The 16,751-nt window shown below is 42.5% G+C and overlaps 1 protein-coding gene across 2 annotated transcripts in view; it reads right to left on the minus strand.

The window, feature by feature from the left end:
- Positions 1-16,751, minus strand: part of SLIT3 (slit guidance ligand 3) — a 538,149-nt gene that overhangs the window by 20,086 nt on the left and 501,312 nt on the right. For both annotated transcript variants that reach the window (XM_072873643.1, XM_072873644.1), the window contains 3 exons: positions 13,268-13,405; positions 5,901-6,141; positions 3,388-3,518 (listed from right to left, as the gene is read on the minus strand). In XM_072873643.1, coding sequence (XP_072729744.1) covers positions 3,388-3,518; positions 5,901-6,141; positions 13,268-13,405 — 510 coding nt within the window. The remainder of the gene's footprint in view (positions 1-3,387; positions 3,519-5,900; positions 6,142-13,267; positions 13,406-16,751) is intronic.

Consider the following 16,751-nt stretch of genomic DNA (forward strand, 5'->3'; position numbering starts at 1 on the left):
TCATTGCATATTCATGCATTAACTTGTATTTCTTTCTAACTTGATGACAATAGGTAGTCTTTTCCATTGGACCTTTGCTGACCTTTATCTGACTAGAATGGAAGAAAAGTGTAATGTCAACTTTAACCTTTCTATCCAAACATACCATAGGAATGAATACATGTAAAGCAAATCTGAATGTACAGCGAGTTAATCTTTGGCTTTTCCAGACTAACTTTGTACTGCGGTTCTACTTAAATCTGCTCAAAGGAGCAACTAAGATACGGGAACGGGTCCACTCCAATAGCCAGAGACAACCTGCCTTCACAGAGGAGAGAAAATTAATTGCTCTTGACCGGCATGCCTGCAATCCACCATTATGCCACACATCCCTGCCCTCAATCTCCTAGAATGGTTTTGCAAGTGAGGCCACCTACAGAATACACTACAACAGTAAGTTCACAGCACACACACCACATGTCTGGTACAAACTTTCACCCTGGCTGTATACTAAGGGGCCGGGGGAGAGTTTTGCAATGTAACACATTGCGTACTTCATCCTTCCAGCACCCTTCCGCTGAATACTACTGAAAACTACCACCAAGTATGCCTTACTCACTGCTGGCTTCCAAACCTGTCTGACAACAGGTTTTATCTTATCCCTACAGGGTATTACCTCTATTAGCCAAGTACTTTGCTAATTTTACTGTTCTTAAGTACTGTTAATAAATCTTGTCATGGAGACTCTGATGAAGAATTACAGATAAAGTGGCTTCCCAATGACTTCCCACATCCCATCATGGGAGTACCTGAAATATCCAGCAAAACATCTCAGTTACAACACAAGACCAGGTCAGTTATAGATTTCCTGCAGCTGTAGCTGGCACAGTTCCCACCAGGCCGTATTTTAAGGCCTCCTCCTCTTTTGGCAGACTCTTCTGAGGAAAAACAAGAGCCAAAGCACTGCTCATCTATTCCAAGAAGTGGACCCCTTTGGAGGATAGCAGCGCCAGATATTGCCTGGGAAAATTAATCTAATAGTCTTTCAACAGAGCTTCTCAAAGGCAAACAGTCCACTTTTGCTGAGATTGAGATTTAAGTGAGGCATCTAAACAAGACAGCAAGGAGTATGCAATAGAGAAGGCAAACTGTTTTACCAATGGTGAGGCTAAGATTTGAATGTTTCAGGTTCTCCTAGTAACCTTATTTTTAATGAAAAATGAAAAATTGGAGAAGTTGCAGAAAAGAGTTCCCCAAATTCTTGAGGTTTAGGTAAAATGCATCATACTGAATCAGCTGTTCATTTCATCAAAATGCAAGTTAAGAGACAACACAATTAAAAGTACAGATAAACTCATGGGAGCCAGTACCAGGTATAAAAGGACTTTAATTTCCCTGGAGAAAGCCTCGAAAATATCCAGAAGGTATTAGCAACATAACTTAGAAATTATGGCCAGTGCATGAATAATGGAAATGATTGACCATTGTCCAAGCTACTAAAGGAAATGGGGGAATTTCAGTTTTTTGGTATTTTCTGGTGCCAAGTTGGAAGTCATGTCTTAGCCAAACAGAGCTTACGCCTTAGCCATAAGTCAAACAGGATATACAAGGAGGTCAAACCAGATCCACTCACAGCTTCTACCCTTAAATCCTATGATTGTAAGGAGAGAAGCAGGTTTCCTCCCCCTTTCTCAGCCCTTAAGGAAAACAAGTCTTTTAATCTATTTAGAGGCCCTTTTTGACATTCTTTAGCTGCAGTTTTTCTCAATCAACCTAATCTTTCCCATCAAGCTCCATGCTAATCCCATTTTGCTCCACTCCTTAAACTAATACAAGATTAGAGTGACATTTCAGAAAGGGCATCGTATTAAGCAGCTTCTTTCCCATCTCAACAGATCACACAGTACAAAATGTAGTGAACAGGCCATTAATCTTATGGTAATGAGGTGTCAGTCTGAACGGAGACCTCCTCTTTGATCAATATGAAGGGTGCAGAAATAATGAGGACACTGCTGCTTGCCATCGCCGGCAACTTTGCCAGAAGGCAGCAGATCCATAAAGTGGTGTTGTGACGGTGGCAACAGCTCTTGTCACCACACCACTCTGCCCTTGACAACAGAGAGCAAGCATCCGCACCGATCCGTCACCCCCTGTGCTGCCCATGTTCTAATTAGTGGTGTAAAACCTTTTAAGAACTTCAGCTTTGCTCTAACATGAAATCAATTAGGATTGGCAGCCACACACAGAGAAATTTTTCACACCTATCCAGCTGGTGAAAATCACTAACAAACTACTTTCTTCATTCCTACAGTGGACAAGTCATTGGTCTTCCTGGTGACATCCCTGCATTGGTATTATGCAATTTGCTTTTATACAAAAAGAATTTCCTCATTTTCTTAAACAAGTCACCATTCCCCTTAAAGAAAGCTCTGCACAGCTACCATACTCCTGAAAGACTCAAGTTTTATCAAGTGCTGAGAAAACTTTCCAGAAAAAGTACAAGGCCCGTCCTGGCTAGTGATACTTGGTGGCATCCTTTCACTTGCTCTAATAGGATACTCTCCCTTAAAGAGTGAGGTGGGCTGGGAAATCCAGCTCTTCTGCATACACAATGCCATGAAACTGCACTGAACCCAAAAGGGCTCTATGTGGTCACAACTGCATGTTTACACAGAACAAACCAGAGCAACAAGGGTTAAAAATAATCAGAAGGGTGTTAACTGGGGGAGAGGGATGCTAAAGGAACAGTGGAAGACATGAGCAGCACATCTCTCATTCCCAGGGAAACACCTCTGTGCATGGGTTTCACTTTCACATTTGCTTTCCTTTCTTGTGACTAATGAATAAAACCTGTGGGTTTGGTATCCCCAAAAGTCAAGTGTCTGAAGGTCAAATTGCCCTACAATTTACCATTGTAATTTGTGCTTTTGCATGGATGGTATAGTTTCTACTGATATAGGTAAGAGTTCTTCCAAAAATATTCACCCTGCAGAAGAATTCAGCCCTTTTCCTCCTATTTGACACAGTCTAATCCTGCAGTTGCACAGTCACTGTTCTGTCTTGGTGCAGTAAATTAATGTTAAATATCAACATCAAATAAACTGATTATTTGGAACTATTTCAAGGACAACATTCACCAGAAACTAAATCTTAACAGTAGATGAGAAAACAACATTTTTCTGCAATCACAGTAGGACACAGTATCAGTGGTATTGCCAATAAGGGCCAGTTTTTAACCATGCAGCCTCTAGCTAAGTCTTTATTCTGATTTTCTTAACTAATTACATACATAAAAGAGCTACAGTGAAGTAAAATAAAAGGTTCTTCTCCCATGCACGTTTCTTAGAAAAATCCTACCTCTCCATCTTTTTTGGAAATCAATTGTCTTGGTAAAGCTTAGCTATTCACCTGTATACTGTGGTAGGTGGGGAATTCAGCGTGTCGTAGATGAGCCTCACGTGTCCTTGGTACAACTCCAGAGCCAAAGGATCATTGTCTCCTTTGTATAATAAGATGCCATTGTCCTTGTCCGTTGCTACCTGTGAAACATTAATAACCAGGTAAGGTTGCTTGAGAATGATTAAAAAATGAATAAACCTATATAAAAATCAAACCAAAATCATATATGTAATTCTAATATGATTTAATAAATCATATATATTAGCAACAACAAGATCAAGAGCAATGAGATACAAAAAGGTCTTGGTGACATTGAGTGGGCTCATACACAAACAGGTCTGCCTCCCACTAAGGGATAGCTCCCTTGTTTCAAATGAGAACTAGTTTTCAGGAGGCAAAAGCTGCAATTTATTTGATCCCTGTCAATAAACTATGGCTGTATTTTTGGCGACACATGAATTTATTTCTCAGCTACTACCCCAGCTTGAAGTGGAAGTTTAGAAAATCAACTCTGGCAGTAGAAGGAGTGTGTCATAATTACAAGCAAACAAATTTCAGCAGGTGCTGATCTGTTCACAGACTTTTTATGAACAAAAAGAAGGAAAGAAAGACCTGTCCCCACATCTAGTATAACCATGGGTTATTCACTCAATCCAAGTTACTAGCAAGACATGCTGAATTCAAATGGGACATTTAGAGAGTCAGGGAGAATAGAGTAGCCCTCGTCCCTCTAGCTTTGATGTACATCAAGGAAAAAAAAAATCTTGAACACTGAATCAAAAAACAAGGACTCCACTTCCCCAGTCTCCAGCTCTCAAATATCCCTACAGTACAAAAGAAAAAAAAAAGAAGAGATAAAATGGGATTTTTGGATACAACCTGCCTGTTATTTTCACAGAAATCTTCAGATTTCTTGCTTATTTTTTTATAATGGCTGTTAAATGCCAAAACTAAACAGTACATTTAAAATTTTGTTTGCATTAATATATATATATTTAAATACTGTTCTTTTGCCCTTAAAAGATTTTTTTTCTCGAACACTTTTTAATAAGATTTCCTTTATCTGTTCTGAATAATCAATGTTGTATTCTAATTTTAATTCACTAGTGATTAATTACTGGATGCAAGAATAATATTCAGCCTGGGAAACAAGAAGTGAGAAAGTCATCTGCATGTGCTTTCTGTAATCATCAGTTTTATTCTGCAAGCTATGGCTGATGTAACATGTTTTGTACACTTAAGAAGACAATGTCCAGATTTTCCACTTTAATGTTGATCTATAATATTTGGAGCCTTTGTGAGCCATATTTCAGAGTGCCCATATTTTAGAATCTCTTTTGTGACATTAAATAAAAGGGAATTTTAAAGAAAAACTGGGGTTTCAAGTATACAGGAATCAGCTTCATTTTCATATGAACTGGATACTCAAGCTATTAAAGAAAAGCTAACTATTAACTATGGAATTTTCTCATTAGAATAAACTCTGCAGGAACCACCCTTAAAAACTCTATTTCTAATGTGGAAATTGGGTCCTTTTTCCCACGTCTTGACATTGGTATTTTAATTACAACCAAACTCCATCAAGTAAGTCTAGAATATGATTTCCAACTGTGGAATACAATATCTTCAAATTGAGAAAATAAATGCAATAAAATAAACATACAGGGATGATTTTTCTTCTCACATCTTTTGAAATGTTATGCTTTGTTTGCAGGATGAATCTAGCATGGAAATAGTCCAGATTAACAATCATTGGCCTAAGAAAGAGATGTGTCATGTCGTACATGTGCTCCACACATCTCTTCATCAGAAAACGTATAAAGCTAGAAATTATCCCCTCATTTACTTTGGCATATTAGAGGAAAAAAAGATCAGTTTAATGCCTACTAGATTGTGAATGCAAATAACTTCCAAATCACTTAAATATCATATTGGACTAAGTATCCAAAATATCTTTGATCCACAACCACAAAGATAACAGTAGTGGCATGGCACCTTTAATATCTATTTTCCATTGCCTTCTGAGCCTTAGACCGCAAACCAAATGTAGGTGTAACAACAGGACCATAACAAAATCCCAGGCCTTTTATCTACTGAATGTGTGCAGTAAAAGAGTAAGGAAAATATTGTCTGGAAAGGCCATTTAGAGCAGCCTCTTTTAATAAGTCTCCTAATATTAAGCACTAATTTCTACACAATGAAACACAATGCTGTAAATCAGTAAGAAGACAGGGAGGTTTGCTGAATCACCTCTAGTTACATTGCCAGTCTGGGAATAAGAGAGTGGTGAGATTCTGGAGGCAGGATACGTGTCCACAAAGGTACAGTGGTGCCTTAGTTGCTCCTTAATGTTTCAATAATTTTAGAGCAGACAACTGGCTCACAAGTTGTCTCTAACTTTGTCAGCATCTTGGCCAATAGACCCTGTTCCTTCAGAATACAAAAATACATACATGTGTATGTATTATGTATTATTGCTTAGAAGAGCACTGGGCTGGCAACTGATGTTCTGCGTGACATACCTGGAGGGAGATGTTTGCCTGAGGGCGAATTTTGGTTGATGGCAGCTCCACATAGGAATCCTTCCCAACAAAGTTGACTGTGATGAGCTTCTCACACTTCTGCCCAGCAAAGCCAGCGAGGCAGCGGCAGACAGGCTCATGGTGCGCGATGATGCACTGGGCCCCATTCTGGCACTCGTAGTTATCACATGGGCTCGTCTGGAGCAGAACCATGGGTGGAGGAGTTTCACAGAAAAGTCCACTGTAGAAGGTAAAGAAAAGAAAAAGCGGCCTCAAGTATCATCATTTTTTTAAGGAAGGAAACACTTTCAGATGCTGATGTTATACCACTACTGTGGTATAGCGACTCTGAGATTCAGCTACCATGTGCCCACTTTACTGTGTGAAAGCCATACAGCATAGTGCTGCACAGAAATTCCCACGCTCGGTCTGAATGAGGCGGTTCAAATACTGAAAGCAATTTGTACTGCACTTTGCACTGGTTATTTAGCTCTGCAAGGTACAGCAGTCTGTCTAAAATAGCTTTCATCCCATACTGTGCTGTGCAGATGTTCCCAGCAAAAACTGGGAGCCATTTAAGCCCAAACTTGAGATTTCCTCAGCTGCTCTCTCTGCCATCCAGAAACATGCACCACTCTTCAACCAAAAACCCCCATCCTAGGCTTTGTGACTTGAGTCTACCTCTGCTGGTGGTAAGCAAGGGGAAAATCCTCTATTTTTAGTGTTTTTTACAGCCTCCTCACTTGCTTTACTGTATACTGCTATACTTGCTTTACTGTATACTTGCTTTACTGTATACTTGCTTTACTGTATACTGCTATACTTGCTTTACAGCAAGTGTATCATCAACAGATGGGCAACTGCTAAAAACTCTCAGAAGCAATGCACTGATACCACACTATTTGAATGGCAGCTGCCCTGAATTGGCTGTTTCTAACACCATCAGGATCATCAACTTTATTTTAGCCAAGTTTGTGGTTGGCAATGTCCTGGATCAGAAAAATGCAAAGGAAAGGAAGATCTCCCAGACTCAGTGGTAACTGAAAACCAAATGCCAGATCTGAGTACTTGTGAACTCAAATCAGATTCAGATCTGGAGGAAAGTGCCGTGGTTTGGTCTTAACTATACGAGAGGCTGAGCAAAACCCACATGTAGGAACCTCTGACCTCTGAGGCTTGGGCTATGTCTCCCAGGAGTACAACTCCCAGCAGCAGCGATGGCTCAGTCCCCAGGCTGCCTTCCTGGATTCAGCATGGCTGCACGCTTCACAGGTTATTTGCTGGAATAATTCAGCTACACTGAAATATTGACACAAGCATAGAAGGAGCAGAGAAAAGGGAGAAAGTACAAAAAGCTGCAGTCATCTTTCACAGTGATGTCATGTGTCAGACTAAACTGCAAAAAGTAAATGAAAAAATCTCTGCCCAGTACACCCACTTGGCCTGTGCAATCAATGGGTACCACAAAGGGATCGGGCCAGGCTCTCTGGATGGCTGCACATGGTATACCCCTGCACCTATACGCCAAATTTCTCATTACAATCACTGTCCAAACCCAGCAAACCCTTTTTGTACTGATGAGAGAATATAAACTCTTTCCACTGAGTTCTGTGACTGCTTGAAAATGTGTAGACAATAAAATGATGAAAAATTGGTAGCTGCTGAGTAGGGAGCGTGCATCAGGCTGTGCAGCAGGGAACACCATGGGGACAGCTGCGGCGAGCGCTGTGGGCTCAGGCTCCTGCACCATCTCTATGTTACACAGTGTTCGTCAGCACAGGGGCAGAGGGCTTGCCAGGAGAGGATTGTGGCAGACCCATTCATGCAGTGAATAACCCATCGGCCCAATCCTGGAACAGTGACTTGTCCCGCTAGGAATTTCCCACCATTCAGCGAGCACTTTGTGGAATAATAGCACTTATAAAAACAAAGCAAAAAATTGCCAAAAACCTCACTCTTTTCCAGTAAAGCAGGTGAGACTTGGAAGCTCAGTGAATTTCTAGGCAATGTTCCTAGATGCAATTAGAATAGAAACCCAAGCCATTACCCTACAGTAAATAGTACCGATACAAGACGTGCAAGAACAGTAAATAAAACATCCACAACATACTCAAGACCAGTCTTGCTTAGCCACAGAGACCAGAACCTGCTGCCTCTGTAACAGAAGGAAATAGAGATGACTGCTTTCCTTTTTACATTTTCTCATGTGAAATTCTGCACAGAATACCATGGCTCTATCCTTAGCACTGTGTGGAATGAGAGCCCAAACTGCTCCCTGCCCCTGTTCTCCCAACACACACCACTCTCTGGTCTGCCTTTGGGAAACATGAAAGAGAGAGAAATACACAACAAAATATGGATGGGCTAAATCCTGGACTGCATCAAAAGCAATGGAGTTGCTCTGCTTTTCTATCATATCTGAGAGAAGAAGAGACACAGGGTTTTACATTACTACTTTTACAAAAGGCAGACTTGAAGAATGCCTTGAAAGATGCAAACATTTGGTACTTGCACCTGGGAGAAGGCCAGAAAAGCTCTCTTTTCCCCACAGCCGTTATACAGCATGGAACACCCTAACCAGCTTCCTAACTTTGCCCAAATCTGTATGTTGACCTTGTAAATGGTGATGTGGGTATGGCAAAAAGAAATCTATTACACAGGAATAAGCATGAGGAGGGTGAAAAACACTGCTGGGGATTTCCGAGGCCTGAAGCACCGTGCTGCACTGGCCTCTCACTGCTGCCCCATTTGCATGCCCTGCAGGGACTGTTCTGCGCCTGCCCTGGTGTCACTCGGGCTTGGCTGTGCTTGTGCACACAAACATGCAGATGTTTCCTTCTCAGCCAGAACCACTTTTTGGTACTTTTCAGGATAAATTGCATTTCAACACTTTTCTCATTGCATTGCCCTAAACTTCCTTTATTCACCACAAGGACTGAATGATGTTTCACAGCCAGCCTCCCCATGCCCATCCCATCGCTACCTGGCTTCTCTCAGGGGCAGGGAGCTGTGGTTAACAGGGACCCCTTATCTCCCCTCACTGCCCGGGTGACACTTAGTGCTGTAAGTGAACACAGTCATAGGCCGCTAATACTATCAGCACAGGGTTTGGGGGGGGGGCAAACCACTCCCCGTCAGCCAAGTGGTAAATATCCTCTACCAGAATAGCATAATCTTGCATAGGGACAAGCCAATCTATTCCTTTAGACACATGTATCTCCAAAGTGTAATCTGGCAGGCAACACTGCTGGCAATCAATAATCCCCATTTACTTTGCTCCAAGGAGTATTCGGAGGAGACATACAGGTCAGTACAGTGTTCAGCCTGCTGTGGGCAGCAGTGGAAATGGGAGTACGGCAGGCAGTACGGTGGGGGGGAATAATTGCATATGGGAAATAGTTGTCTTTCCTTAGTCTGATGTTTCTCAAAGTAAACTTGTTCTTGGGAACCTTTCTTTGTGAATACAGCTAAACTATGCATTAGTTATAGACTATGAAACTTTCCTGAGCGAGACCCTTTGCTGCAGCTTCTTGGCAGAGCCCCACAGGCCACCCTGTTCCCGGAGGGTGAGCGCAGTACCTCGAGGGGCATAGCACCACTCAGCAAGAGATGGTTTGGATTCCCCTTTCCAAGAAAATAAGGGAATATTAAAAAATAGCAACAACCTCATGGGAAGGTAGATACACAGAAAGCAATTATTGCCAATTTAAGGTAGTTACTGTAGTAGCGGCCTACCAGCACAGCAGTCAGACACAGCCAGAGTTGATGAGCTGAGGACACATCAGCACCACATCCCCATTGCTAGCCAGGCACTGAAGTAGACTGTCTGATTGGAGCACTTCCCTGTTCAAAGCCTGGTTTCATTGAGCGTGTGATCTCTCTCACCAGTGCAGGGCTTTGCGGCTGGCTAGCAAACATGTCAGGAGAGCCAGCAATGGGATCAAACTAGGACCAACCCCACAGATGGCTGTCACCCCTGGCCTGATGTCAGGTGTAATTGTTTTCCAGAGGTGACTAGCAGAAAGGAGCACTGCTAACCCAGCCCATTAGCTTTGTTCTACCTAATGCCAATCATTTTGTTTTGTCTGTGAGCGACAACTAGAAAGCAGAAGGAAAGTCAGAGTATATAATTCTAATTTCATGGAAGTTAAAAATAATAATAGTAAAAAATCCATGCAACCCGCAACAGCCTCTGCTAACAGAAAGCAAATGTTGCAAGAAGCCAGTGTGTCTGTGCTTGGTGCTGCTCTGAAAGATTCCCTGAGCTCCAGTTCCTCTCACAGCTCCTGCACAACCCTCCCTTGCTGTGAAACCCCTTCTGTGGGTGGCTTTACAAGTGCAGCTGCCCTGCTACTGGCATCCAGAAGATACATTAGCAACAGCGTCTGTCAAGGCGTTTTCTTCTTTATTTTAAAATATTTTTTTAAATATATTTTTAGAAATAATTAATACTATTTATTTCCCCAGCAGTGGAATGTGGAGCACAGCCTGACTTGCATAGCTTGGCCAAGACCATTTTGCCTGGTACGATCTCATTTATTTAAATAATCACTGCTGATTTTCTTGCAGCAAACTATCCCAGTGGGGAACTCTGAAGCATCTACACAATGGAGGAACAGTGCTTTCTATCAAGCTCATCAGCCTTAATGTGTGCTTCCCCACTAGAGCAACATTTATCAGGACAACACTACTGTGAGGCTGATTGCTAGAGGGAAGGTTTGATAAGTTGGGTTTTATCCAATGGGGTTCACAAATTCTCAAAAATGTTTTCATCTACAGGGGGTAAATGAATGTTATTTTGGGAAGAAAACACTGAAAACTTTTCAGAAAGAAAGTGTATTATGTAATTGCAAAAGGTTGCTGAGTGATAAGGAAAGGTGCTGCATGGAGCACAACTACACATGACCAGTGAACAGGAAATGCTAAGATGGGAAAACAGGTGTGTGCATGTTGGTACTATTGCTTTTTAGGTCTGCCATCAGAGGTGTGTTGTTGTGCATATGAGGCTCTACGTTGTTAAGAATTACTGGAATGCCATTTGTTCAACCATGCGAGGATGTAAGTTTTAACATCCTTATTAATGTGCAGCTCCAAGTGGCTTTGACATACAGCATAGTGACAACCATAAAATTGTTATAGGTCTATGCATTTATTACAACAGCGTAAGCTCCAGATAACTGGGAGATCACTCTGCAAACTCACTGCTGGGAAATGATTCCTGATACTTAGCCAAAAAACTTTATTAATCATCATCTTAGGTCTCCTAGTTACCTTTGTCAGATCACCCCTTGCGTTCTCTTCTTTTCATCAACACTTGCAGCCTGAAAATACTTGCAAAGTTACCTCCTTGCTGCACAACCCAGCGCCTGAGGCATGCTTCGTGAACAGTTGAGTCTATAACCCTGAACATAAGAAGCCTGAACTCTGTCAATCACCATCTTTGCAATTACAATCTTAAGAGGGGAAAAAAAAATCAGAACCCCCTTCAGAGCAGCAGGCCTTTAAACCACAAAAGGCTGGAGTCATGGAAAGAATAATGAGCAGATAGTATTTTCTTAGCAGAATTTTAATCCTGAAATCAAACAAGATCCGGGACTATTCTACATGGAGAACACAAGGGGCTTCAGCTTGCTCTCTGCCTTGGCAGAGGGAGCCTGTTAGTGCCCACTGTGGTGTTTTTCTCCTAAAGACCCTTGCTTCCTTGCATCTTGCACAAGAGATTTAGGGAGGTGGCATGGACTAGTGCAAAAAAAAAGAAAGCAAGCAGGAGACCTCAAGTTAATCCTGGCTCTGCTGTTGACAGGCAGCAGGATTACTTTGCTCACCCAAGTCTACCTTGGGCTATGAAGTGCTGTCTAAGCTAGTAGTTGAGTTTTGGAGCTTTGTGCAGAAAGCTGTTTCCTCTTCTTGGAGGACTTGTAGTGGAATGAAACCCTCTCATTTGAGTGAGGAAGCAGGCTGGGCTGTTCCAGGTTCTGCTCTTGAAGTCCCTGGTGTGAGATCAGCCAACACAGGGCACTGCCCAAATTTCCAGTAGAGCTGCTTGGTACACAGGAAGGAACCCAGGCTGGTCTTCCACCTACCTCTGCTGCTCTGCTCAACTGTGTCACAACTCAAAACATCTCTGCCAAACACTGTGACCCTATCTTCCTGGGAAAAAAACCCCTCACATTCATCACTGCCTAGTACTGACATGCCTTAAAAATCAGAGGACCTGCAGCGGAAGTCTCCCAGTCACTACCATCTGATGACAGGCTCGAGTTACCCTTGACTCCAGATATGGCTTTGCAATCCCATTTCTCAACTCTAACAATTAGGTAACATTGAGCCTTTACAATTCCACTGTGGGACAGCCACTTGTTATCCTTGCCAGTCACCAATTTGCAAGATCCCTAAGGCCATCAAAGGGATTGAAGCAGAGAATGAAACATGGAGAAAAGGGTATAATTTGAAATTCAGAGGATATCTGATATTCTGTAAATAACAAGTCTGATTCTGTGAAACCACGGGCTGACCTCATGTTATATATCAATGCCTGTTCAGGGAAGTCTGTCTGCTTTGCAATAAAAATGTGTGTTGAGAGGGAAAAAAAACCCAAAAACCAGCACGGATGAAAGCAAGAAGAATGAAAACAGTTGCAGATACAAAGCAGAAAAAATGATTTATAAGTGTTCATGCAATTTCTGCTTTGTCAAGACAGATCTTTTCAGGTACTCCTTCTTTGTCTCATGTGTGTATTTCAAACACAGAAAAGGTTTAGCTGGAAGGAAGCCAGTATCCAGCCTCAGGCAATGATTAGTGAATCCATTTGGAGCAGCACACTTATCTTTGACAGACAGAGAGATTTCCAGGAGTCAGATATATTGGCAGCTGTCAGAAGCGGAGACTGGAAATTTACAGCCCAAATCATACTGAGCCCATCCACCAACAGGCACAGAGATACTGGCGCACAATCTTCAGAATCTTGTTTTCTTGCAGCCAGGTCTGAGGGTTCATATCTGTAATTTTATTATCCTTTGCTCACTCTTGCGCATGCGGAGTTTATCTCCATATAATTTATGTGAGTGTATTACCTAGTGTTTTACCAGGAAAGGATGGGGCAGGCAGGCAGGCAAACTAACACAGCACTGCACAAAAGGCAAATTGCTGTTCTCAAAGCAAGAATCATCAATCCCCTGTATTCAGTTAACTTTTTAAGACCTACGTCAGCTACAAGACTTGAAGCGCTGAGCCATCCATTCACGTAGGAATGACAGATCGATACCATATCTAGAGGCTGCTTAGCTCTGAGGATGAAAGCAATTAAAGAAAGTGCCCCAACACTATGTACAGAAGACAGTCTGGGGGAGGAGCTGACTCTCACGTACCTGAAACCCTGAGGACAGACGCAGGTGTAGCCATTGACTGCATCTACGCAGACAGCTCCATGGCGACACTTATGGCCCACACAGTCATCATCATCTATTTCACAGTGTTTTCCACTGTAACCCGGCAAGCACTCACATCTGAAATACAAGAAGATCGCTGTTAATAGCTTGTTTCAACATTCACAACAATAGCACATACAGGCAGCCTAGCACCAATCTGATTTGAGATGGAAAGGTGTTAGCAATTATTCTTGGAAACATCAAGCACAATTCCTGCCATCAGAAATGCTCAAGTCCCTCCTGTCTGTCTGCAGCTGAGGTTCTACAATCTGGTTAAATTCAAACCAAGCAAAGCAATACCATACTACTTCTTTTCCACAGCCAAGTCAGTGGAGAAGGGTGATCATATAGTGGTCTCCCAATTATGCTAAAGATGGCAACATCTTCCCTAACCTTATAGACTCAAAGGGCAATATTTTGCAAGGGCAGTTGCTCTGATATCTCAGACTATGATTTTTGCCAATGTCTGCACACTGCTGAGTGTCTGAGGTTGGCCCTGTGCAGCTATAGAGAGCAAGGTAAGGTTCCACCTTCCAAATGGAAGCAATCTGCAAGCAAGCCATAAAACTCAGCAAATGTAAAGAAAAAGACCATCAGTTTTGAGACCACCACCTGTTTGTTGCTCATTTGCAAGGCATAGCAAATGTTGCTGCAACTACAGAAAGTTGTCTTTGAAGCCTGACCTTTCCCGTGGTGACACTCAGGTGAAGCATGTACCTGCTCCTATGGGGTAACACCATTCGTAGGAGCAACACAATGGGATGCACCCAAACCTGCAGACATTGGCTTTTTATTTTATTTTATACAATTCTCAAGTTTGTTGTACAAAGGCTGCATCAGCATTTCTGTTATAAGCCCTGCAGAAGTTTATAACCTGACAATAGAAAATGCATCCCAAAGTCTCTGACTTGGAACAGAGTTTGCTGAACAGCCTCATTTTGAATCTATAGTATAGACAATGTTTAGTCATGAACACCCTTTAGTCCATAAAACACGTTTTACTCCTCCCAGCTGGATGTTACTGCACATCTGGAAAACAAAGGGCATATCACTTAAACCAAAACAAGGGAAGAGTTAACTTCAGCAATAAAAAAAGTCTGTGTTCTTGCTGGAGCCCCTTGTTTGGACGCAGCGTGCTTGCCACCAAGAGCTGGAAGAGGAGAGACATCACAAAGTCAAGGGAAGCGGCATCAGGCAAGAAACTACTGTTCCACCAACCTATTTCTGCTGGCCTCCTCCTCCTCCTCCCTCCCAGCAGGGTGGTGGGGTAAGTGCAGGAGGAGGCTCCTTGTGGAAAACCTCTTCAGAAGAACTGGACACCTGGGAGCTGCTGAGGAAAGATATATCCACTTTCCAGGCAGCAGTCATTGTGCTGAATTTTGTTCCGAGTGACAGTGTGTTTTGGCTCCTGCCCTCTCCCCAGCTCATCAGTGCAAGGCAACGAGTTGGGGGAAACTTGCCAGAGTGCAACGGTGGGTCCTGTGTTTGCTAATGACCAGTGAACAGCTGCCACAGCATCAGGACTTCAGCAACCATCTAGCTGAAGCACTGAGAAGAATGTGACCTTCAGTCTACATTTCAAAACACAGCTTGTGACTGGCTAAAAAAGGAGGAAATAGGCCAAAGCCTATTAACCTGCAGGCTGTAGAATGGATAACATTATATAGATGCACATACTGTCTTTCTTCACCCTCCCTACAGGAAAGGCCCCCATCACGACCCTACACAGCCACAGGATGGTTGATGTTCCAGCTCTGCACGCCTGAATTGCTTTTTTACACCTTGGTGGCTCAGGGAATACTGTGATTAACATAACGGACATGACAAAACAGAGCAAAAAGTGTTCCTTCCCCAAACCATAAGAAGCGGGCAATATTTTTTGGCAACATTCTAGTCACACCTGCAAGCAAATAATGTCAATCAAAAGACTTTGTGGGGAGAATTGGCAGCATTTAATCCTGTTGCTTTTTATTGATCCCTGCAGTCCTAATATAAAGTGACGTAATAATGAACGATGTGCAGTTCCTTATTCTGGGCTGCCATGCATCAATTTTATGATGTGTATTGGCTATCTCCGTAATGACAGAACCACCACTTTTCTCTGCAGGGCTGCATTAAATCAGCATTTTAAGCTGTCAGGTAATAATTCCAAGCTTTAGAATAATAAAGTATATTTAAACCATGCTCCAACATCAATACAGTGAATGGAAAAACATGCTCCTTTCCTGAAATTTTTTTTTAGAAGTAATTTCATTGTGTTAAATGGTATTTTTTTGTTGATTTTTGTTTTGTTTTGTTTTCTGGCATACAGAAAGCTACTCTTCTTCTATAGTAACAGCACAATAAAGATGTGGAGGCTGGAAGTGAGGAAAGCCACCTGCAATTTAAGCTTAGAAGGCAAAGTGCTCTGTGCAGCCAAGCACACACTGAAACAGTCCAGTTTGCTTCCAAGCTTGGCTTTCCCTTTAGAAACATGCAATTCCTTTTGGGTCAGTCATCTCTGACTTCTTAGTGTCTCTTCACATCTAGGCTGAAGCTACCAAAAAATGCATGCCTGGACTGTAACAGGTGAGAAACACAGCCACATGAGTGCCTCACCCAGCCTCCTCCTAGCAACCCAAGGTCTCCCCTCCCAGGGAATCATGGCATATTAGGTCCATCCCTATTCCACACAGTGCCAGCAAGTGACTGAGTATCAGTAAAAGTATGAAGTAAAGGAGGAGGCAAAGAAACTTCCATGTTCAAATCCTGGTAAGAGAGTAATTTATGCGATTAGATCAGTTATCTCATTTCCCAGTGAACATCTGACACCAGTACAGTTGAAACCGTTTTCTGCTACAGCCTTGTAGTGATGGCAACATTCCCAGTATCAGAGAAAGCCTAAAAACATGTCTAGTGGTATTTAAAATCTTGGCCTATCCGATGGGATTTGCATCTGCATGTACTCAATGTCTATTGTATTAAAGCCGTGAATCATGGCTTCTATTGCAGGGCCAGAAAGGAATTTCCCTCCCCATATCAATAAATAACTTGGCTTCCTATTTTTTTTCCTGTCTTTGTCATCTTTTCTTCCCTCTGCAGAATTGCAGGCCAACTAGAGCTGAAGGCAGGACAGACAGACTGACTGGTGTCCTTGCTGCTATGATATTCTTCACTGGTGTGCCCTACTCACATGCTCAGGGCACAAACCTGACAAGTGGATGGTCAGCTCAGGAACAAGCCTGAATCCTGCCATTAATATTCCCCGCCTCTGTAAGCAGAGCAGAGGACTGGTGCATGAGCCTGACTCATTCTGCATGTGGCATTATACTGCACCTTTACATGTTAAATGCATGGCACATCAACTGCTCAGGGGATCAGCAACAGCACAGGACCGGAGGCTGTCATTTTCAATGAGACCCAACAGCAACCACACATCACTGCA

The sequence above is a fragment of the Ciconia boyciana genome, chromosome 9 (assembly GCF_034638445.1).
Source record: "Ciconia boyciana chromosome 9, ASM3463844v1, whole genome shotgun sequence".
Taxonomy (NCBI): domain Eukaryota; kingdom Metazoa; phylum Chordata; class Aves; order Ciconiiformes; family Ciconiidae; genus Ciconia; species Ciconia boyciana.